The sequence below is a fragment of the Petaurus breviceps genome, unplaced genomic scaffold (assembly GCF_028583685.1).
Source record: "Petaurus breviceps papuanus isolate PSGF00001 unplaced genomic scaffold, PetGlider_PUasm1.0 140, whole genome shotgun sequence".
NCBI lineage: Eukaryota > Metazoa > Chordata > Mammalia > Diprotodontia > Petauridae > Petaurus > Petaurus breviceps.
This window is the reverse complement of record NW_027185698.1, coordinates 37,923,613-37,947,235: the sequence shown is the minus strand read 5'-3', so window position 1 is coordinate 37,947,235 and position 23,623 is coordinate 37,923,613. Positions and strand designations below refer to the sequence as shown.

Below are 23,623 nucleotides of genomic sequence, written 5' to 3'. Positions count from 1 at the left end.
TCCCTCTCATATACACATACATACACACATATATGTGGGTTTTTTTTATTTTTTGGAGGGCAGGGCAACTGGGATTATGTGACTTGCCCAAGGTCACATGGCTAGTATGTGTTAAGTGTCTGAGGCTGGATTTGAACTCAGGTCCTCCTGACTCTAGGGCTGGTGCTCTACTCACTGCACCACCACGCCACCCCCTACATATATGTTTTTTTTTTTGGAAGGGAATATGACTTTATTTCATTTTACTTCTTTCTTTTAAAATTTTTTTGGTCTTTATTCATTTGTTTATTTACTTTTAGTTTACAGGATTCAATTCCACAATTCCTTGAGTTTCAAATTTCCTCTCCCTCCCTCCCCTCCCCCCCATGGTGGCATACAATCAAGTATAGGATCTGCAAATACTTCCACATTAGACATTAGTCAGGTTATAAAGAAGGATTGTAATGGATGGAATGAACAATGGGAAACAAAACCAAACAAGAAAAAGACAGAGAGCAGGTAGTTTGCTTCAATCTGCATTCAAACTCTGTTCTTCCTAGCTCTTTCTCTGAATGTAGACATCTCTCTCCATCATGAGTCTTTTGGAGTTGACTTATAACCTTGCATTGCTGAGAAGAGTCCAGTCTATCAAAGCTGGCCGTCACACATGCATTGTGTCTAATTGTGTACAAATTTCTCCTGGTTCTGCTCTTCTCATTCAGCATCAGTTCGTATAAGCCTCTCCAGGTAAATATGAAGTCAATCTGTTCCTTGTTTCTTATAGCACAATAGTATTCCATTACATTCATATATCACAACTTGTTTAGCCATTCCCCAATTGATGTGCATCCCCTTAATTTCCAATTCTTTTCCACCACAAAAAAGCTGCTATAAATATTTTTCTATATAGGGGTCTTCCTCCCACTTCTATGATCTTTTTGGGATACAATCCTAGAAGTGGTATTGCTGTGTCAAAGGGTATGAAATTACTTATAGCCCTTTAGGCAAAAGTCCAGATTGCTGTCCAGAATGGTTGAATCAGTTCACAACTCCACCAACAATGCATTAGTGTTCCAATTTGTCCACATCCCCTCCAGGATTTGTGATTTTCCTGTTTTGTCATCTTAGCCAATCTGACTAGTGAGATGTGGTACTGCAGAGTTGTTTTGATTTGCATTTCTCTAATCAATAGTGATTTAGAGCATTTTTTCATATTCTTATAGATATCTTTAATTTCTTCCTCTGAAAACTGCCTGTTCATATCCTTTGACCATTTATCAATTGGAGAATGACTTGTATTATTATAGATTTGACTTCATTCTCTGCATATTTTAGAAATGAGGCCTTTATCAGAGACATTGATCATAAAAATTCTTTCCCAATTTTCCACTCCCCTCTTAATCTTGGTTACATTGGCTTTGTTTGTACAGAAGTTTTTCAATTTAATGTAATCAAAATTATCCATTTTGTATTTTATAATGCTTTCTAATTCTTGTGTGGTCATAAAGTCTTCCCCTCTCCATAAATCTGACAGGTAAACTATTCCTTGCTTTCCCAGATTGCTTAGAGTATCAGCCTTTATACCTAGATCATGCACCCATTTAGACTTGATTTTGGTATATGGTGCTAGATAATGGTCTATGCCCAGTTTCTGTCATACTATATTCCAGTTCTCCCAGCAGTTTTTGTCAAATAGTGAATTCTTATCCCCAAAACTGGGGTCTTTGTGTTTATCAAATAGTAGAACACTATAATCATTGACTGCTGGGTCTTGCGTTCCCAGTCTATTCCATTGATCCACTGCTCTATTCCTCAGCCAGTACCAAGTAGTTTTGAGGATTGCTACTTTATAATACAGATTAAAATCTGGTATAGGTAGGCCACCTTCCCTAGCATTTCTTTTCATTAATTCCCTTGATATTCTATACCTTTTGTTCTTCCAAATGAATTTTGTTACTATTTTTTCTAGTTCTATAAAGTAATTTTTTTTGATAAATTGATTGGTATGGCACTAAATATGTAATTAAATTTAGGTAAGATTGTAATTTTTATTTTATTAGCTCGACCTACCTATGAGCAATTGATGTTTTTTCCAATTAGTTAGATCTGACTTTATTTGTGTGAAAAGTGTTTTATAGTTGTGTTCATATATGTCCTGGGTTTGTTTTGGCAGGTAGATTCCCAAATATTTTATAATGTCTACAGTAACTTTAAATGGGATTTCTCTTTCTATCTCTTGCTGTTGGATTTCATTAGAAATATAGAGGAATTCCGAGGATTTGTGTGGGTTTATTTTATATCCTGCAAGTTTGACAAATTTTTTTATTGTCTCAAGTAGTTTTTTACTTGTATATATATATGTTTTAAGATGGTGAGGAAAAGGATGATGATGATGATGACAATGATGATGAAGACGATGGCTTTCTGTCCTTGCACATTTCTTGCCTTTCTAAGACATTCTGGGAGTGTTGTATTTGTTTGGAGTCTTTTTTTGTCTCACTGGTTGTTGGCAATCTCTGACATGCTGCAGTATTCTGTCAGATACTCTGTCTGGTTTTGCCTTGGAAGATATATATTTTCTCTCTTTTCTTTTAAAAAATGTCTTAATAGATTAAATCTAGGCTCACCTGGGTAAGTAAATTAAAAGCTAATGGCTTCATTTAAGGGGGATATAATTGGCATAGCTTAAGAAATGAGTAGCAATGCTATTTCAGAACACGTTTGTTTCAGTGGGTCATGGTTCCTTCAAGAATCAGAAAGTGGAACAAGAATTCTGGGATGGGCATTTATTTAAGACATGACAGAAAACCTACCCATGACAAAGGGTAAAATTTAAAAAAAGAAACCTAATATACCCAACTCTGGTGATTCATATAGGAACAAATGTTATCTGCCATCAGAAGGAACTCAAAAGCCCTACTATGGGTAATGGAGTTCTGGACTCAAAATTAAAGACCTTGGGGGCAAAAATGGTATCTATATCACTATTGTGGACTGAAGATCAAACAGGAGTCAAAAGACAAAGGCAGATTTGGGAAGCGAACATATGACTAAGAAGGTAGTATCAGAGAATGGATTTTGGAATTCTGGACCATGACTTAAAAGGTAGGAATAACGGATGAGGTATTTGCAAGGGATGGAGTATACTGAACAAAGGCTGATAAAACAACAATAGCAAAAAAACAATATTTGCCTGAAGTACTGAAAATTTAATAAAATTTGCTTTAAACTGAAAGAGAAGGGAGAAAACTCTCCACATAAGCATGATAAGTATAGTTCTCCAGAGGACAGCAGATACAATGTTGGCCATGGCATGCCAAGCTGCCTCTACCTCCAGCTTTCCCCTTCACCTGGAACTCAGACTCACTCTTGTGATCCTGGGGTATAACTGATGAGCTTTCCCACTAGATGGTCCTGGTCTCAGGTCTAGCACATCCTTTTCTGACAATTTCTCTACCATGCCACTTAGAGCTCTGACTTTTCATACATTCAGTAAAGAGTAGTGGAAAGCAAGGGTAATTCATCAGAGACAACACAGAAGAAGGGAACCAATAATAAAATCCATGACATCAAATGTCAGCTTACTAATGTTCAATGAGAAGAGGTCCTAAGATAAGGCAAATTTGGCCTCAATAACTGGATTCTTGGTGGAATGAGATTATTTTCTAGAATTTGGCCCTGGAACATTGGGATTGATTCAGTGGCATCACAGATTAAGACTATATCCTTATGTGAGAAAATGCACATACCTGGGGGTAGAGGGTGGTAGGTAAGAACCAACAGTAAGAAGTAGTAGTGATGTTTTGTAAGGCGCATTATTGATTTCTTTTTTTTTTTTAAGCAATCGGGGTTAAGTAACTTGCTCAAGGTTACACGGCCAGTTATTTCTGGGTGTGGTGCTAAGTATCTGAGCCTGGATTCGATCCCAGGTCTTCCTGACACTGGAGCTGGTGCTCTTACTAGCTGAGCCATATGGCCGCCCCTAAGCAATTGGGGTTAAGTAACTTGCTCAAGGTTACACGGCCAGGTGTTTCTGGGTGGGTGCTAAGCGTCTGAGCCCGGGATTTGATCTCCAGGTCTTCTCAACACTGGAGCCGGTGCTCTTACTCGCTGTGCTACCTGGCCGCCCCATGCACTACTGATTTCTGAATTAGAGAAAGAATTGGATAAGGAATTTGGGAAATGGGTCATGAACAGAAGCATATTGTTCAAGTATGGAGTCTTGCACATAACAGGTATTTGTTGGTGTGAATAGAATTGTGGTAATAAAGGATTTCCAGTATCCAGAAATCTTTTGTTGCTTTTTTTGCCCAAAGCAGATCTGGTAACGAATTCTAAAGATGCTGGAGTAAGAGGAAGTGGCACAGCCTAGTTATGAACTACATCCCTTCTTCAGAGCCCTAGAAAATGCATCAAACTGAATTCTGATTGAGGAAGCCATGAAAAAGTAATACTGAGACATTTTTGCAACCCAGGGAAACTTGAGGAGAAAGACAAGGAGGCCTTAGGATATAGGGGATGAGGTCTGGCCAATAGTAAAGGGGGTGAGGAGCATTTCAGTGCCCAAGGATTGAATGGGGGTTGAGACTTGGCACCAGAGAAGGAAGTACTGGGGCAGAAGATCTAGGGAGATTCTTTAGCAAGAGCAGAGTATAGGAAGAGGGGCCATCTGGAAGTTTTCTTCTGTTACTGCCCAGTTTCAGGTCACAAATTGACTTTGGATATGAGCAGTCACAAGCATAGACCGTAGCTGGGTTCATGAACAAATTTCAGAAGTACCATGGATCAGGTGATACATTTGGCACTCATTTTAATGATAACTTCACTTCTCGAAGGGTGGCTTAATTGACAAAAAGGAGAAATATCTGTTCTTGAGTTGATTTTGATTAACACAGAAATTAGTCAGTGAAATACAAATGACAGGAACCTTTTGGCCAAGTGACCACATTATTTTAAAATTTGTGGTAGAGGAGAACTCCGAAATACAAATGAGACTAAAGGTTTTTTAAAAAAGACTTGATAGGATCCAAAGGCTTTATATTTTAAAGGGGAAGTCAACTCTAAAGGAGTGGGAATCTCTCAAGAATGATGTGCTAATGACACAAAAAGAAATGGCAATATCTACAACCCTGGAAGGCAAATCAGGATGACTTGAGTTCAAATCCGGTCTCAGATATTTACCTAGCTATGTGACATTGGGTAAGTCACTTAAATTCTGTCTACCTCAATTTCTTCATCAATAAAAAGGGGATAATAAAAGCACCTACCTCCCAGGATTGTTATCAGGATAAAATGAGATGTTTGTAAAGTACTTTGCAAACTTTAGAGCAGTACATAAATGCTAGTTATTATTGCTTTTGTCATTGTTTGGATGAAGAGGAAGAAGAACAAGGAAAGTTTCCTAAATAGATAGTTATGCACAGGGAATTAATTGAGAAACATATTTTTTTAAGATATGTATAGAAATAAAAATGCAAGCAATATAAAGTGCCTAAGGATGAATACAAGAGACCTGGGTAAATTGCAATAGGAATTGCTAAGGCTAAGAATGTGTTGAGGCTACTGCTGAATAATAGGGACAAAATTTTTTTTTAAAGTTACACAGGGGTGGGTTGTGGAGGAGATCTGTTAGTTAGGGAAGACAGAATGACAATAAAAGGGTGAGGTGGAAAGGCTGAGTTATTAGACTCGTATATTTATTTTGTTCGTTTTCTCTTTAGTAGAGAATGATCTTTGGTCAGGGAGAAACAAAGCAAAGAATGGTTAGCAGGTAATTGAAATCTTAGACAAGTGAGGTGATATTCTGACATCTACTGAAAATGATGGGCCAAATCTAAAAAGATGGAATTTGAAATAAAGCAGTTCACTGATGTCCATTGATAGACACCACAGTGATTTCTGGGTATACCCATTCCCATCATCCCCCAGAACTGAACGATCCCCCTTGGAACAAAAAAGCACAGTGAAACAAAAGCAGTGAATACCTGGACTGCATTCCAAAGTATATGAAACTTAGAAGCAATGGGTGGAAGTTGCAGAGAAAGACGTGCACTTCTTATACTGCAATAATTCCTGCTAATGAGAGATATCCCCCAAATGAAAGGTGTTGTGGCAGGTTCCTTCACATTGGTTGGTCTTCAAGCAAAGGCTGGATGAGCACTTGTTGTAGACCTCAGTGAAGAGCCTCTTTCTCATGTACAAGTTGGGCAAGATGGCTTCTGATGACCCCATCCAATGTCCAGTTCTGGGAGCATTTATGTTCTGTAGGGATCCTCACAAGTCAGACCCCCAAACAATATAGGCATCTATCAAGTCTGTGGCACGCATGTGAACTACAAATTAGAGGGTCAAGATTTTGCAAAGAAAGATGGAGAGGTTTAGAGGCAGGGTCATTAGCAACTTCATTTGACAGGTTAGGGAACGATGGGCTGGAGAGGTTAAGTGACCTCACAAGTAATAAGCAAGATTTGGGGTAAGGATTCTCAGGTCTTCTGATTATCTTTGAAAAATGATTTACATACTCTAATTGGTCTTTTGATGGGAGATTCAGATAGCTCGCAAGTAAGGAAAGCAGAAACGTTATTACTTCTATTTTTGTTGGGTCATTTCAGTCATGTCCAACTCTTCATGACCCCTTTTCTTGGCAAAGATATTCGAATGCTTTGCCATTTCCTTCTCCAGTTCATTTTACAGATGAGGAAACTGAGGCAATCAAGATTACGTGACTTGCCCAGGGTCACACCACTAGTATGTGTCTGAGGTCAGATTTGAACTCAGGAAGATGAGTCTTCCTGACTCCTGGTCCAGAGCTCCATCCACTGTACTACATAGCTGCCTAGGATGTAGGTTATGTGAAATAGTATTACCTCAGTTTTACAGAAGAAAAAAAGCAAAGTCTCCAGGAAGTTAAATGATTTTGCAGGGTTATACAGTGAGTTCCTGGCAAAGTCTGAGTTGAAACAAAAATCCAGCATTCTTCTTATTAAATAAAAGAAACTTTGGATTTCTCTTTATGAAAATAGTCCTATTAGAATAATTTTAGGATGAAGCAGACAAAAGATTTCCCAAATTCTGTTTTCACTGGGGTTACTGAAAAGAATCTACATAGATATACCATTCATTTAATGTACAGTTCTGAGATAGGAGCAGATTATTTCTGGGAACTTTCCCCAGTTGCAGTACTTACATATTGCCTGATAAAATTATAAGATTATAGGGTTACAGGAGGAGAGATTTACAGCTGGAAGAGACTTCAGAAGACATCTAGTCTAAGCTGCTTATTTTAGAGCTGAGTAAAGAGAAGCCCAGTAAAGTAATGTGACTTGTCACTCGGGCAGGCAGGAGTATCTGAGTAGGGGATCCAAAACCCAACTATAAGAAAGATATTGTAGCAGTGTTTACCTCCCCTTTCCCACCTAGAGACCCCCAAGGAAAATCAAAGTCCTGAACTTGTGTTTAAAAATTAACCCTAGTTAGTTATCTCTGTGGGGTATAATATGTCCCCTGGGAGTGGGGGGAGATATGTCAGGACTACAGTTCATGTCATTAATTGTAACGAGGTGGGCCAATGGTGTGACACTACAATTAGCAAAGTTAATGAGAAGGAAAAGGAATTTTTTTGAGGCAATTAGGGTTAAGTGACTTGCCTAGGGTCACACAGCTAGTAAGTATCGGAGGGCAAACTTGAACTCAGGTCTTCCTGACTCTAGTGCCAGTGCTCTCTCCACTGGGTCACCTAGCTGCCCTGAAGGAATAGGAGGATTGATGAGAGATAGGGAGATGCTAATGCTTCTGTCCTCTGTCTTAGGCAGAGCATATCTGGATTATCATGTTTGGTTCTAAGACCTATATTTTAAAGGGAAAATTGAGGAATTAAGGAAGAATATTAAAAGGAAAGTGACTAAAATAGTGAAGAGTCTTGGAAACATGCTATGGGAAGATAAGTTGGGGGTATTAAATGTGAGGTAGCTAGCACAGTTTAAGGGCCCGTTGTACAGAGAGATCAGACTCCTTACTACTTAGCCCTGGAGGGCAGGGCAAGAAGCAATGGGCAGGGAAGCTAGAGTAAGGTAGGCTTCAGTTTTATGTCAGGAAAAACCTACTAGCAAAAAGAGCTGTCCAGAAGGAAAGCCAGCTGCCTTAGGCGTGTTTAGTGTTTGGGGGAGGGGAGAGTTGCAGTCAATTCTCTGTCACTAGGGGTCTTCAAATAGATATGCAAGAGTCACTTTTCAAGGATACCACAGACTCCAGAGTCAGCTCACCTCAGTGCCAGTCTCTCCTAACTCAAAGATTTTCTGATAAAGCCCAGTGTGGAGGGCAGGGATAACTGCATTAAATATTCATATTGTTCTGAGAACCCCTCTTGGCCTTGTTAGACATTATCTCTTTCTTATTCATCCAATTTTGTCCTCCTGTGAAGGGTTAGCCAATACATAATGCTTCCCATAAAGCAATTTTGTAACTGAGAAATTTAATTTCACAATCTACCTTTGGCTTTTTTTTAAATGGTGAATTGGGAATTTTTTTAAAGGCTTACTTTTAATAATGGAAAAAATGCCTGAATCTCTATCTTTTCCCCTGTCAGACTGTTTCACCTGTTTGTCTCAGAACTTTATACTCTGTAGAACACAAGGATTAGAGATGGGTTTCCCTATTTCTATAGTTTTATTAACTTGTGACAACAAATGGCCCCATGGGAAGGATCACCGTCACTTTCTGCAAGCTCCCTAAAGCAGTATACCACTGTGATGCCTGACTGGTCATGATCCAAAGCTCTCTCTAGAAAATGCAAGGCTTAGAGACTCACCTCAAAATCTGAGGAACAAGAATTCAATTTGTGGCTCCCCAAAATTCACTGTGCTTCTTTGAAGTATACCAAGTCCCCTCTCATATATTTTTAAGTCTAATTGGAATGGAGGACGAGATTATAGACACATAGAATCTGAGAGTTGAAATGAACCTTAGACGTCATCTTCCTGTCTCTTGGTGTTTTCTGAAGAGCAAAAGGAACTGATATTGAATATGGATTTTTGCCAGTTTGTGGAAGGTCTTGAAAACCATATTAATCAATTTAATTAATTAATTAAATTCTATGTGTCTATAATCTCATCCTCCATTCCAATTAGACTGGTCTCTTTGCTGTACCTAAAACACCTTGCTCACCCCAGATGCTCTGCCTTGAAATAGAGTGCAAAGCACAGTAGGCTTTACTTAGAAAAACTTGGTTCAAATTCGAGCTCTGCCACTTAATATTTGTGCAAATTTGGGCAAATGACTTTATTTCTAGATCTCTAAAATGGTGGTAATCCCTGTCTTCTTGACCCTATAGGGTTATGGTAAGGATAAAATTAGAAAGTAAATGTAAAACATTTTGTAAACTATAAAGTGCTATCCCAATGTCAGCCATTAATCCTGGGGTTGCTTTTTTTTTTTTTTTTGGCTGTTATCAAGCTCTCATGTACCTCAGATTGGGAATACCTCCTTTTGTCTATTTCTTATTGAATCTTTGCTATTTTTCAAGGTATAGTTCAGGGCCAATTTCCTCCACTGAGCCTTCCCTGCACTTACCTCTCATTCATTCTATCTCCTATAGTGTTACTAATGCCTGGATGATTAATTTCCCATCTAATCAATGTCTATATTCTACTGTTATTTCAATTCTTATTATACTTTGAAAATGTCAGAACTGGAAAGGATCTTAGCAATCATCTCATTCAACTCCTTAATTGTACAAAGAAGGAAACTGAGGCCCTTAGAGAAATGACCTTTCCAAAATCACATGACTTAACTAGTTAATGGAAGAGCAGAGAACAGACACCAAGTCTCTTGACTTAGAGTCCAGTGTCCTCTTTGTTATAACCCCTGCTTTGCCTTCCTATAAAGATTCTAAATTTCTCAAGAGTAGAGATAATTTCTTCTTTTCTGTATCTTCCAGAGTAGAAGGCCATTTCCCTAACAAGTATATACAAAATATTAAATGGGCAAGTAGGTAGTTTGATGAATTTAATATACTATGTGACCAAATGAAACAGTTATCAAATATTAGTGATTTTGTAAATTTCTGATGTTCTCTAAGCCCTACCAATGAGGCCTGTTTTGTTTCTATGCAAGATTTGCTCCTATACATTTCCCCATTTCCTTAATGGCAGTAAGATTTGTGGTAGAATAGAAAAAGGCACTGCCCAGAAGTGGAAAGACCTGGGTGCAATTTCATTAATGTCCCTTTCTAGCTTTGTGACCATGGGCAAGTTACACTCTATCTCTGTGCCTCAGTTTCCTGCTCTGTCAAACCAGGATAAGATATTATTTATATGGAGGCAGCCAGGTGGCTCGGTGGAAAGAGAACTGGACCTGGAGTCAAGAAGACCTGAATTCAAATCCCGCTTCAGACACTCACTAGCTTTGAGACCCTGGGCAAGTTACTTAACCTCTGTTTGCTTTATTCCACCAGAGAAAGAAATGGAAAACCATTCCAGTATCTTTGCCCAGTACAGTCCACAGGGTCACAAAAAGTCAGGCATGATTGAACAACAACATATTACTTATGTCACAGGATTTTTGAGATCAAATGAACTAAGCACCCTGTAAACTATGAAATACTAGACACAACTGAAGAATTGTTTTGTGTGTGTGTGTGTGACCCAAACAAGGATAAAAGTCTCACGTTGTAATCAATGCATTCTCTGTTATTCTCAAAGTTTACAAGAAAAAAAAATGACTGGCTCTAAGAGAAAATTATATTGGCAGTATTTGCAGAGAACTGTGTGGGTGCAAAACAACATTGAATAGAATCCCAAGTTATCTATTTTCACCTCCATGTGCCTTATATATATTATCAAGTGTCCAATAAAATAAAAGATTCTGAGTCACATAAACCGAAGCAATAGGCATGAGAAAATGAAAAAAAAATAAACTTAATTAACTCAGAAACAGTGGTTTTTCTCTCCATTTCTTCTTGCAGAGCATCCAAAGAGAAGTACAGTATAAAGGACTTAGGGTTAGAGAACCAGGCTTCTAATGTTTGCTCAGTCCTGCTAAGGCCATGGGAAGGATATTTATAAAACAATCACAGCTCAACAACAATCACCACAACTCTGTTGTAATAAGAACTCAGATTTTAACAGCACATCCAAGACCACCAAACACTTTCCACATAATAATCTTCTGAGATAGGCAATGCAAGTATACTAGTTTTCATTTTACAAAAGAGGAAACTGAGGCTTAGGTAGGTAAGGCTATTTTCCTATAGCTACACAGCTAGTAAGTATACAGAGCCAATATCTTAATCCCAGACTCTTACCAAAATAATTTTAAAATCTTCTTGTAAAATCATTTTCCATACTGGCTAAGATGTGATTGAAATGGGTCCTGGAGTGGTTTTGATTCCTCTGAGTATAAGATTAAGAACAACATATTTCTGCCTACTTAATAATATTATTTTATAATATTAAGTGCCCCTCATGTTATTTTAACTGAAGTTTATTTCAAAGACTGAGTGAATCAATAATGTTGAATGAGTTTCAAAATGAAAAATATATGTGAAGGAAAGAAAAACAAAAATATGATGCATTTCTCCTAAGAGAGGTGAATGGACTAAGAATACTAGATTAAGGAATAGTCATAGCGAATAAATAATAGACAAAGAAATAAAACTGAATGATAGAGATGAATTTGGGGAAGGTACTTATGAAATTATATCGCTATTAGTGTATGGGGAATAGTTGGTGATGATTCTACCCTCCTCCAAGTTGATATAATCATAGAAATCAAGGGGTAAAAATAAGAGGCAATGAAGTATTGTGTTAACCAAGTGAAAAGGAATATTAACATACTGTTATCTCTTTATGAAGTATAAAGGAGTTTTCCTTGATTAAATTGGAAAAGGCAAGATACTGGAAAAGCTGAATGAAGACTGGCCATGGATCCAGTGGCCTATTTAAAACCTGAACTTGCCAGCAAATATCCAGAAAGACAAAGATAAAATAAAAAAGATTTTCAGTCAGAATCCCATTAGATTATACTTGAGCAACAAGAAAGGTAAAAGAATCAAAAAAGAATATACTAATAAAATACAATAATTTACAAAGTTAAAATGTAAAGATTCATACCAAGTTAAAATGTTGGTCTGTAACAGAATGCATTCTGTCTCAGCTGACTCCAAAAAAGCAGGGATTACAACAATTATCTCATGGAAGGCAGCAATAAAAGTAGACATTAATGAGAGATAAATAGCAAAACTACATTTTAATCAATGCAGAAAAAATGAAATAGTATCAATATTGAATATGAATACAATGGTGTCATAGAATCTAAAAACAGGAAGATAAAGTTAATTGAATTCTATGAAGATCTAGATTGTAAGATAATAATTGTTTCTGACTTCAATGTGCTTTTTCAGATTTCAGCAAATCTAACAAAGTTAAATGAGAGGGAAACTAAAGTTTTCAAAAGAATATTGAGGAAAAAAACTACCTGTGGCCAACAAATGATGTTTACGGAATGAGGATATTAAGGCATGTACCTAATTTTTCTGTACTACATGATGTAATCACAAATATTCATTACATGCGTAAAGGGCAAAGAACTCGAAAGTAAATTCACCATGACAGAAATAGTAAGTTCATCCATTATGGTCCATCACATAATAAAATCGTAATCAATAAGTGGAATGTGAACAAAAGACATAACTAGAGACTAAATTTTCCTAAATGAGTAGGTTAAAGAAGCTATAGAGTTTGTTTAAGAAAAGTGTATCTTAAAAAAAGGAAAAGTATATCTTACTGGTATAAAATACAACATACCAAAATTTGTGGGACATAACTATAGTGATCTTCAGAGGAAATATGTATATGTAAATTTAGAAGTAAATACAAATATTCATATACACACATAAACATTAATATTTATAAAGGAGACAGAAAAGACATGTCAATATATTGATAATTTAGTTTTTTAAAACCCTAGAAATCAACACAATAATAATATCCCCAGAAGCATAGTTAGCAATTTTGAAAATCAAGAAAAGAACAATAAAATGGAAAATAACAGCTATTAAAAATGAATCTGATAAATAAAACTCAAGGATCTTTTTCTTAGAGACCAATTAATTGATAATTATCTCATTTGACTTTTTTCTTAAAGGAGTCGTTAAAAAATCTACCAAATTTAAAAATATTAATCCCAGAAATGAACATATTTAGCTTTATTCTGATAAAACTGATAGCTAGGATTCTGGGTAAATATTTTAAAAATATAAACTATATCAACAAACCAGGAATCATGACTTTAAGATCCCTCAGAAAGAGAAATCAGGCAAAACAGAAATGAGATCCCAAAGGAAACAAACAAATAAACCCTGATTCTTCTGGATTTATGAGTGAATTCTTTCAACACTTAAAGTACATATAGGTATAGTGTTATGTAAACTATTAAAAATAGAAAAATGTCATTAACCTTTTATGAAATAAATATGGTTGTGATCCTCAAAATGGGAAGATATAAATAAAATTTTAAAAAACTACCGATCAATAGCTCAGTAGTATTGGTGCAAAAATTAAGTGAAATGCTAACAGAGAGGTCACAAAGAATACTTGTGTACATATATATGCATACACACATATGTGTGTATGTATAATATATGTATACATGTGCATGCACATACACAAACATGCATATATACATATATATATGTGTGTGTATGTTTAAATAACTATGACCAAGCTGAATTTTTACAAGTAATGAAAGGATATATAAGAAAAAATAAATATGATTTAGATTAGGTTAGGAATACTGCATTGAACAGAAGAAATATGATCTAGACTTCACAAAAGCTGTGTAGAATTGAAATAAGCATACAGGGGGAAGAAAGATCACTGGGGAATCAATAAAAAAATAGACAAGTTGGCAGGAAGAAGTAGTATCAGTGTGAAGGGCTAGAACTTCTCTGATGTGCAATTTGCTTGAAATATTTTATTTGCTTCTACCTAGAATTGAAGAAACTTAGAAACCATCTAGTTCAAATCCTATGTTTTAAAGTTTACAAAATTCAAATTTAGAGAGGGAATATGATATGATAAAGTCAGTGACTGGGTTGAGACTAGAACCCAGATTTCCCAAGTCTTGGTTTTCTACCTTTTCTAAACAGCCCAATAGAGTTTCTCAATCCCCACTAAAAGCCTTAATTCCAGAGCTCTTTAAAATGACTGTCCTCTGTCACCCAACCAAAAGATTGGTGAGTTTCATTAAGCTAGAAAAGCTCTCAAGTGTAGAGCTTGGCAGCATACATGTTGTCTAAGGACCAGCCTAGCCAACGTCAGGGAGGTTTGTCATAAGAGTTTTGTCCTTGGTAGGACATGAATTTTTGGCCACAATAGATTATGAAAACCATCAGCTCAGGTGTGCAAGAGCTCTAATGTATGTCAGTTGGGGGTACCACCTACACATAATGAAATGATGGAAATTCTGAATCAAGTATTGCCATTATTATTTATTGAAGTGGTGAGGTCATTGCTTGGATAAGACTGCTAAGAAAGGTACTATGCACAGGGACTGATATCAAAGTCTAACTTCTCTTACCACTAAAATATTGGTTCTTGGATAAAAGGGATTAGGTTCAAGTGAGAAAACAACTGGGCATTTTATGAGACTGCAAGCTCAATGAGTTTGTCAACAATGTGACATGGCAGTCAAATCCAAAAACAAACCTACTAACATGACTAAAGGTTGAATTAATAGAAGTATATTGCATAGAACAAAATAAATTATGATTTAATTACCTCCATAATTCTTTCTGTGTGTTACTTTCTGCCCTCAGAGAACTTTCAAATTAATAGGGAGTATAAGAAACTGGACAGTTAAGTATCTTAAAATTAAATTGTAATAATCATGCATTTTAATCTGTTTTTAAAGTCCCCAAGTAGTCTTCCTTCTATTCTGGAGAAGGTTTTGTCTTCTCTAAACTTTTTTCTTCCCCAATGCCGAGCACAAGACTCAGCATACTTAAGGCACTTCAGACACTTAATTAATGTTTGTTCAATTGAAAAAATGGCAAGAAGACTTAATTATAATTGGTATACATATTCGTATAAAATGAGAATCATGGAATCTTAGATATGGAAAGGCTCTTACCATTCTATCTTTCCCTTACGTATGCTCCCCCTTTATAATAATCTATGCAAGAGGTCATTTTACCTCAGTAAGAGGGAACTCATTTGTTCACTAAATGACGTATTTCATAGTTGAACTGGTTTGACGGTTAGGAAGTTCTTGCTTAGAATGAGCCTACATCTGACTTTTTGTAACTGTCCTATGCCATCTAACTGCACACCCTTCCACTGGTGGAGAGACTTGACTGCTGCTTCCTATGTCTATTTCCTAATGATGCCATCTCTAAAGCAGTTGTTGGTGCCAAGTTTATTTCTTCCATCTTGGCAGAAGAGCTGCAAAGGTCACCATCCTCCACAAAAGAAAAATCATTATGCGTACTAAAGACCTTTTCATATACAATGGTCTTAGGAGTTATAATTACTCATAAGGCAATCTTCCAACCACCCAGAGCATCAGGAGGAATAAGCACAGCACTATATTTACCTTGGGCAATGCGTACTTTGGTAGCTTCATCAGAACAAATTCATTGCGTCGGTAAGACACGTAGTATTTAGTCCGATTTGCTGTTGTCGCCTAATGGAAAGAACAGGTATATGTCAATTTTGTTTATTCAATCCAGACAAATTTGTGGGAAAAATAACCAATACACAGTATAAATATTTAGGAAGATTCTCTAAAGTAGATAATTACTTTTGGACATTTCCAGGAATCAATTTTAAAACAAATTAATATATAACAATATATTGATAAAAGGGGTAATAATAATACTACAGGGTAATCCAAAACGTCAAATGAAGTTTAAAGTTTTTAGTAACAGAAAAGTACACTACAACTTCTGGGACGCCATATATGAAAGTTAATGTACAATAATTAATAATAACAATCATAATAGTTAACATATATAGAGAGCAATATGGTCACAATATGTTTTAAACTGAGATATCTCTTGACTCTTACTTATAACAGTCCTGTGAGATAAGTAAGGTGGACATCATAACCTTTTCTGACAGATGAAGAAACAGGCTTCCAGAAATAAAATAACTTCTCCAAAGTCACTTCAATAATTCCATCCTTGAAGGATCTGTACTTTTATTATAATGGGTCTTCTCTTCACTGGTGAAGATCATATATGCCTTAGCAGATGGTCTCTGAGGGGGTATTTTGGCTGCATGGTAAATTTCCCTTGGCCAAACTGGTAATGGCCTCTCATATCTGACCTAAGATGGTCTTCAGAAAGCAGTCATTGTTTCTATTGTGGGACTACACTTCATGCTTTTCTAGTTTTGTAGAATCTGGTAGAGCTCATGGTTCAATGGTATGGCTTTTAAGAATCTAGGGTAACCTCGAGTGAGGTAGAGAACTTTTGTGGAAACCTAATGACAGCCAGCCAGTGAACAGGTGAACCTGGAAGAGATATCAGGTCATAGACTAGAACAAGTAACAGGCTTTGTGCGTTGGGAGAAATCTCAGGAGTTATGCAGTTCATTACATGTATAACATACATTACCAGTCCTTCATGGAAGAGAAACTTACCACTTTTGGATAGCTCTAATGGTCAGAGCTTTTTTTTCCCCCTTACATTTCCCCTGAATTTTGTTTCATTGCGATTTCCACACAGTCTCCTCTTTGGGGATAGATGAGTATAATGCCTTCTCCTCATGACAGCTCATCAAATACTTGAAGACAACTCTCATGTCCCCTGACACTTCTTATCTCTAGGCTAAACATCTCCAGTTCCTCCAACTAATTCTCATATTATATAGACTAAAGGTCTTTTATCTTCCTGGTTTTCTTCATCTGGAGTCTCTAGCAGCTCCCCTTTTATTCAAGGGATTTGTTCTGTGAAGTTTGAATTCAGCCAAAGTGTGTGCTTGAGGACATGTGACCTCAACGCTGCAGGTTCTCCACCCCTGCTAGCCCACACTTTTTTACCTATAGCACCCAGAATTGAACCAAAAACTCCGGAGGGCAGAACATAGTAGGAACATCCCTCACCTTTTGCAGAAACCAATTCACTCAATATAGCGTAAAGTAACAATAACTCTTTGCTCTCTATATCACACTGATTCATATTGAGCTTACAGTCCAATAAAAGAAACATCTTTACAGGATGACTGGAACATAACCAAGCCTTCCTCCTCTTGATTTGGGAAGCTGATCTTGTTGTTTGTTTTCCTTCATCTACTTGTAAGCCTTTACATTTATTTATACTGAATTTCATCCTATTAAGTCCCCAGACTCTAGCTTGTCAATACCTTTTGGTATCTTAAACTTATTGTCCAGTGAGTTAGCTAATCCTTCTAACACTGTATCACCTGCCTATTTAAGCAGGATGACATCTATGCTGATTTCTAAGTCATTAATAAAAAAGATAAACATCACATCTCTCTGAAGCACTCCACTGAATACCTCCTAACATGATGACATTAAACCATTAACCATTACTCTTTGAGTCTGGTTATCCGGTGCCCTCTGAATTCATTTAACTGTATTATTGTATAGTTTATATTGTTCTACCTTGTCCACAAGAAAAGTATGAAATACTTATCTACACAAATTATGTTCATGGTATTTTCTTCATCTATTCATTTAAGTAATCTTGTCATAAAAGGAAATGAGTCTAGTCTGGCATGACCTGTTTTTGATGAAATCATACTGGTCACTGGCAACCAAGGATTCACTTTCAAACCATATCATGACCAACTATCTGTTTAATGATCCAATCTAGAATTTCTACAAGTCCACTGGCTTATAGTTTGCCATGCTTGTTCTCTCCTCATTTTTTGGAAAATTGGGATATTTTTATTTCTCTAATCTTCAGGTATCTCTTCCATTTTTCACCATCTTTCAAATATCACTGACAGCTCAGGAATCATTGAAATACCCATCGCAAAGATATCATGTCCCTATGCCACACTTGTGATCTCTTTCTGAAACTTCTTATCTATTTCCTCTTTCTTCCTCTATTGTTTAAAGTACATTTCAATTACATAATCACTTCTTATTCTCTTTCTAGCATCCTTTACTCAAATATTCCCTCTTCATGCTCCCCACTATGTCTCCTGGATTTCTTCATGTATTTTCTTAATATATAATCCTCTCCCTTCCCTTCCCTTCCCTGCTTTGTTTCTTTTTTTTTTTTATTGGCTTTTTGGAGGGCAACTGGAGTTAAGTGACTTTCCCAAAGTCACACAGCTAGTAAGTATGTCAAGTGTCTGAGGCCGGATTTGAACTCAGGTCCTCCTGACTCCAGGGCTGGTGCTCTAGTCACTGTGCCACCTAGCTGTGCCCCTCCCCCAGCCTTGTTTATTTCAAATAATTAATATATATCTATCAAAATTTATAGTCCAGCCTTGGGTTTCTTTTAATTAAGTTTTAGTGATAATTTGAGGTCTAATTTGTCTACTTGAAGTGGAACTTCTTTTTCCTCTTGTTTGTTACTTAAATGCTAAGTGTTTGCATGTAGACATTTGAGGGCATGGATTTTATTACTGGCTCCTCATTTCTGGATTTTGTCTCCTATTAAGTTCTGGGTGCCTGAACTGCTATTCTTCTTTGTTGCTTGGGGGATACATACACACACACATACACAGGCAAACACAAACACAAACACACTCATGCTTGTAAGTTCAAAAATCATGACCCATTAATCACCAAAAATGTTGGGAAGATTTTAGGATGGTTGATTAGGATAATTCGGAGACTGCTTGGTATAGTGAGCAAAAAAACTCTGGTTGGAGGCTAAAAATCTGAAGTAAGAAAACCAAGGTCACTTATGTTATTCACTCCTCATAAGGAGCTGATCAAATCATTTATTTGATCATGGATTGATTGATTAATGGTTCAAAGAGAAAGCATTCAGAATTTCTATTGATTATAATGAAGAAAATCAAATGTAGTAATATTAGGAGTGTTGTTGGAGAAAAACCCATTTTATTTATTTTTATGTTTTTGCAAGACATTGAAAAAAAGGCATTCAACCTTGCCTAATTTAATGAAGGGGAAAAGCCCAAAGACACAATGATCAGAAGAGGGGCTCTTAATGATTTTTTTGTCATATGGACAAAAGGACAATGTTTTTAAAGGTATAAAATACAAAAGATGGCAAAGGAAACCAATTATATTTAAATAAAATTATCAAATATATGTATATTATATATAGGTACACATGCATTATATATATATATATATATATATGTGTGTGTGTGTGTGTGTGTGTGTGTGTGTAGACAAATCCACTAGTTAATGAATCTGGTTAAAGTTAAAGAACTGCTGGATTAGATAAATACTCAGGTTTTCCATATCAAAAGTCAGTATATTTAGAAATGTATATAACCCAAAGAGAAGGACATGGAAGGTTATACCTTGAAAGAATATTAGAACCTAGGATGATGTTAGAGCTAGAAGGAATATTAAATTACAGAATATAAATTATAACAAATGGAAACTATGAAAACTTAGAACAGAATGTCAGAGATGGAAAGATATAACATACGAGATTAGAGCAGAAAGGGACCCTAGCACCTAGAATGTTAGAACTATAAGGGAATTTAGAGATGATCTATTACATTATTTTTACATTAGAGATGAAGGCACAGAGGCCTTGAATTGTGAAATGTCTTGCCACAAGTCCCTGGGATAGCAGGGACAAAATTCTACATCTCCTGATTCTTAGTCCAGTGAACTGGACCATGCTTCCTCTTAAAGGGTTGGATGCTAAATATAAAATAGTAATAATAATAATAATAAAAACCCAGTTCTTGCTGAAAGATGCAAATTTGACCTTTGTCTGTTGAAATAGAGATGAAGTATGACAGAAGATCTACCTGCCTGAATACTTAATACACATCTAAAAGTGTAACATTTGAACTGCTTTAAGTCACTTTTTCATTACAAAACATTATTTTTACTGAATAATAAATGGGAAGCCTTTAGGATTATGATTTATTAACTGACAGATAAGAGGAAAACTAGACAGTTGTTATTTTTATTTATTTCATTTTAAAATATCAGCTTGATTTGTCATATCGAGCTGTCAAAAATGCTGCCTTTCAAGGGAAATCAGTTTCTCTAGTCTAAATGCTAAAAGGAAATTCATTTATTTTTTTTTCCCTTAAAGGGAATCAGCCAGATAGAAAGTATCCATGAGCTGGAGATATAGTACTAAGTTCTGAGTGAAACTTATTTGTTAGGTGACCTTTGTGGTTGTGTGGTATAACTTTCCTCACTGGACATATTTCCTAATAATAATGACAATTATAATTAACATGAATAGAGTGCTTTAAGGTTAGTAAAGCACTTTATGTCCATTATCTCATTTGGGCCTCACAACAACTCTGTCAGTTGGGTACTACAAGTATCATTATCTTTAATTTACAGGTAATGAAGTTAAATGGTTTTTCCACAGCCATATAGCTAGTAAGTGTCAAAGACAGAATTTGAACTTGGAACTTATTCAGAGTCCAATCCAGAAGTCAATAAAAATGACTTCAAGTCATTAATGAAGTGAAGTTAATGATGTTTACATTTCCTATGTGACAGGGTTGCTAACAATAACATTTATTTCACCTTAAGGTTTATCAAGCACTTTCCTCATTTATAGTCCTCTAAGGCAGGTAGTACAAATATTGTTTGTACCCATTTTACACTCAAGGAAAGTAAGGCACAGAAAGTTATCATCATTATTTATTAATCATATTATAATAATTTAAATTAATATAGTAATTAATCATGAAATTAATTATTAATAAATATTATTATTAATAGATTAACCCATGGTTACATATTCATTGCCAAGACTGTAGAATGAATCAAGGTCTCCTAAGCCAAAGTCTTTCATTCTTTCAAATAAATTATGGGCTATGAAAGAAGAGATTTGTGACTCATAAAGCACCATAAAAAGTGAATCAATAGCATCATTTTTATTGCTATTAATAAGAAAGGACACCCATATATATGTATATCTGTCTATCTACACACACACACACACACATACACACACCCTCCACAGATGCAAGTTAATGACATAGTCTTTACTTGCTTTGTTCTTTTGGACCTTAATGACATCAAAGAATCCCTGAGTCCCATTGGATTGAATAGAAAGGCAATTTTGAAATTATCTAGTTACTCAAATCCCTAATCCATTTCTCTCCCTTCAGAAAATGTGTTCCTTAGGGGCAGAGACTATTTTGCCAGTACAGTGCCTTACACAGAATAAGCACTTAATAAATGCTTGCTGATTGACTGATTTGATTGATTGTGACATAACAAAAGAGTGATTATCCTACCTCTAATTGAAGACATCCAGAGACTTGAGGCCCTACCTCTGGAAGCAGCCTGCATTCCAATTATGGACAACTCTAATCATTAGGAACCACTTCCTTACATTGCATTTTTTGTTATTATCATCAATAAGCCTAAATAACCTAAAGGATGTTCAGAAAGGACTATGGGAAATATCCCTGGAGGCATCAGACTACAGTAGGGACAGCTCAATGTCCCCTTCAGCACAGCTCAGAAACATACAAATAAATATACATGGCAGGAAGACTGCTCACTTCTCTGGTTACATTCACACAGTCTGTATTTATCTATGTCAACATCCATCTATAATAAATGTTACATATTTTTGTTACTCAAATCTGAAATCAAAGCAGGTCAATTACCTCTCCTGGATCTTCAAGACCTGCTAACGCATTTTGGATTCTGCCCTGTCAAAGGCATCACCCGCTTTGCTAAGTTTGGCAGTCATGACGCTCACACAGGGAGAACCACTTCTCACCATAGACTAGCTGTGAAATAGATCTGAATTGTAGCTGTTGGGGAGTTATAAACAATGTCACCTCCAAACAATACAAGGCAAGGCTCAGGAGGGATGATTTTCTTTAGGAAATTTATTTTAAAATCCATTTCACAGTTTGTTCATGGTGAGAAGTGGTTCCTGCCATGTGGACACCCAGAACGTTATTCCCAAGAAAATGGGTGTGGGTGTCTTTGGGTGGCACTCATTTCCTAATCCTCATCAAGCAAACTAGCTATGGAAGAAGATAATTCTTGCTTCTTTCTTAGTTGGAATCTGAATGAGTTCTACCTGGCCATCATGCTTGAATGAATAAATGAATGAAAGAATGAATGAATGAATGAATGAATGAACCACCACCAGCAACAACAACAAAAAGGTTGAGATACTTGGCAGGTGATGATAATAGCAGAGCAAATGGATATCGTGTTTGGAAAACCCTAGGACCCATTGTAGCATAGGGCAAGAGCACTGGTTAGAACAAATATGGCATGTTTGTCTTGATTTCTGGGAGCCATATTTTTATAGGTTTGTAATGACTTGGAGTGTCTATAGACTGCAAGAGTTCTTCATCTTCAAAAGGTCTGTGAACTTTTAAAAAATATTTTGTTAGCTATACTCCAATATATTTCTTACTGTAATCCCTAGTATTTTAATTTATGCATTTAAAATTTTTCTGAGAATAGCTTCATAGGCTTCAGCAGTCTTCCCAAAGAGTCCAAAATATATTAAAAAAAAAAAAAAGGTAAAAAACTCCTGGTCCAGAGGGAGGTGACCAGGAGAGAATATGCATTATAAAAACCAGATGGAGGCATTGGCAATCGAAGAGAAGGCTTAAGGCCACAATTACTTCCTCTCAATATGGTAAGGGCTGTCAGGGAGAATGGGTTTCTGCTCAGCTATGGTTTGGATTATGTAAGCTCCAAGATCCCTTCCAGTTCCGAATTTCTGGGATCCTGGGATCTGCATTAAGAAAACAAGGTTCAAATTCTGTTTCTGCTGCTTAGGAGCTATAGGACCCTAAATAAGGAAAGTTCTATTCTATTCAATTAACTGTTTAAAAAATGTTTTTTACTATTTGTAGGTTATAAAAAGATGAAAACAGTATCTGCCCTCAAGGAACTTACATTCTTTTGCAAAGATAAACTATGCATATAGATAAGCATATACAAGGTAATTTCAAGAAGAGAATTGGGAGCACCAAGAAAAGTCTCCCATGGGGGAGGATACTTCTGGTCTCTGAGTCTTCCTCATCTATGAAATGGGAAGAACACGACTTGCATTGGCAATGCATCTAGGTAACCCAGTGGAAAGTAAGTTAGGCTTGGAGTTAGGAAGATCTGAGTTCAAATTTGACCTCAGATACTTACCTATCTGTGTCATCCCAAGCAAGTTATTTAACCTTGGATTGACTCATTTTTTCTCAACTGTAAAGTAGCGATCATAATTATACCTACCTCCCAGGGTTTTGTGAGAAGCAAATGAGACATTTTGAGTATCTGTAAAGTGTTTAGCAAAGTGCCTGATACATGGTAGGCACTAGATAAATGCTTATGTCTTTCACTTCCCCTTCTTTAAGCTTGTAAGTTTGCTGTCCATCAAATGGGATAATGTTGATAAAGTGCTTTTGGAACCCTAAAAGTCTCTAAAAAGGGATACTATTGATGTGGTTTATCTCTGAATTGAATTGTAAAGTTAACTTTCAGTATTTTCTCACAGAAGAAACAGCATCTCATTGGG

At 36.2% G+C, this 23,623-nt stretch overlaps 1 protein-coding gene across 3 annotated transcripts in view; it reads right to left on the bottom strand.

The window, feature by feature from the left end:
* SORCS2 (sortilin related VPS10 domain containing receptor 2) overlaps positions 1 to 23,623 on the bottom strand; it is a 1,276,597-nt gene that overhangs the window by 176,525 nt on the left and 1,076,449 nt on the right. For all 3 annotated transcript variants that reach the window (XM_069070295.1, XM_069070289.1, XM_069070305.1), the window contains exon 8: positions 15,568 to 15,657. In XM_069070295.1, the coding sequence (XP_068926396.1) occupies positions 15,568 to 15,657 (90 nt within the window). The remainder of the gene's footprint in view (positions 1 to 15,567; positions 15,658 to 23,623) is intronic.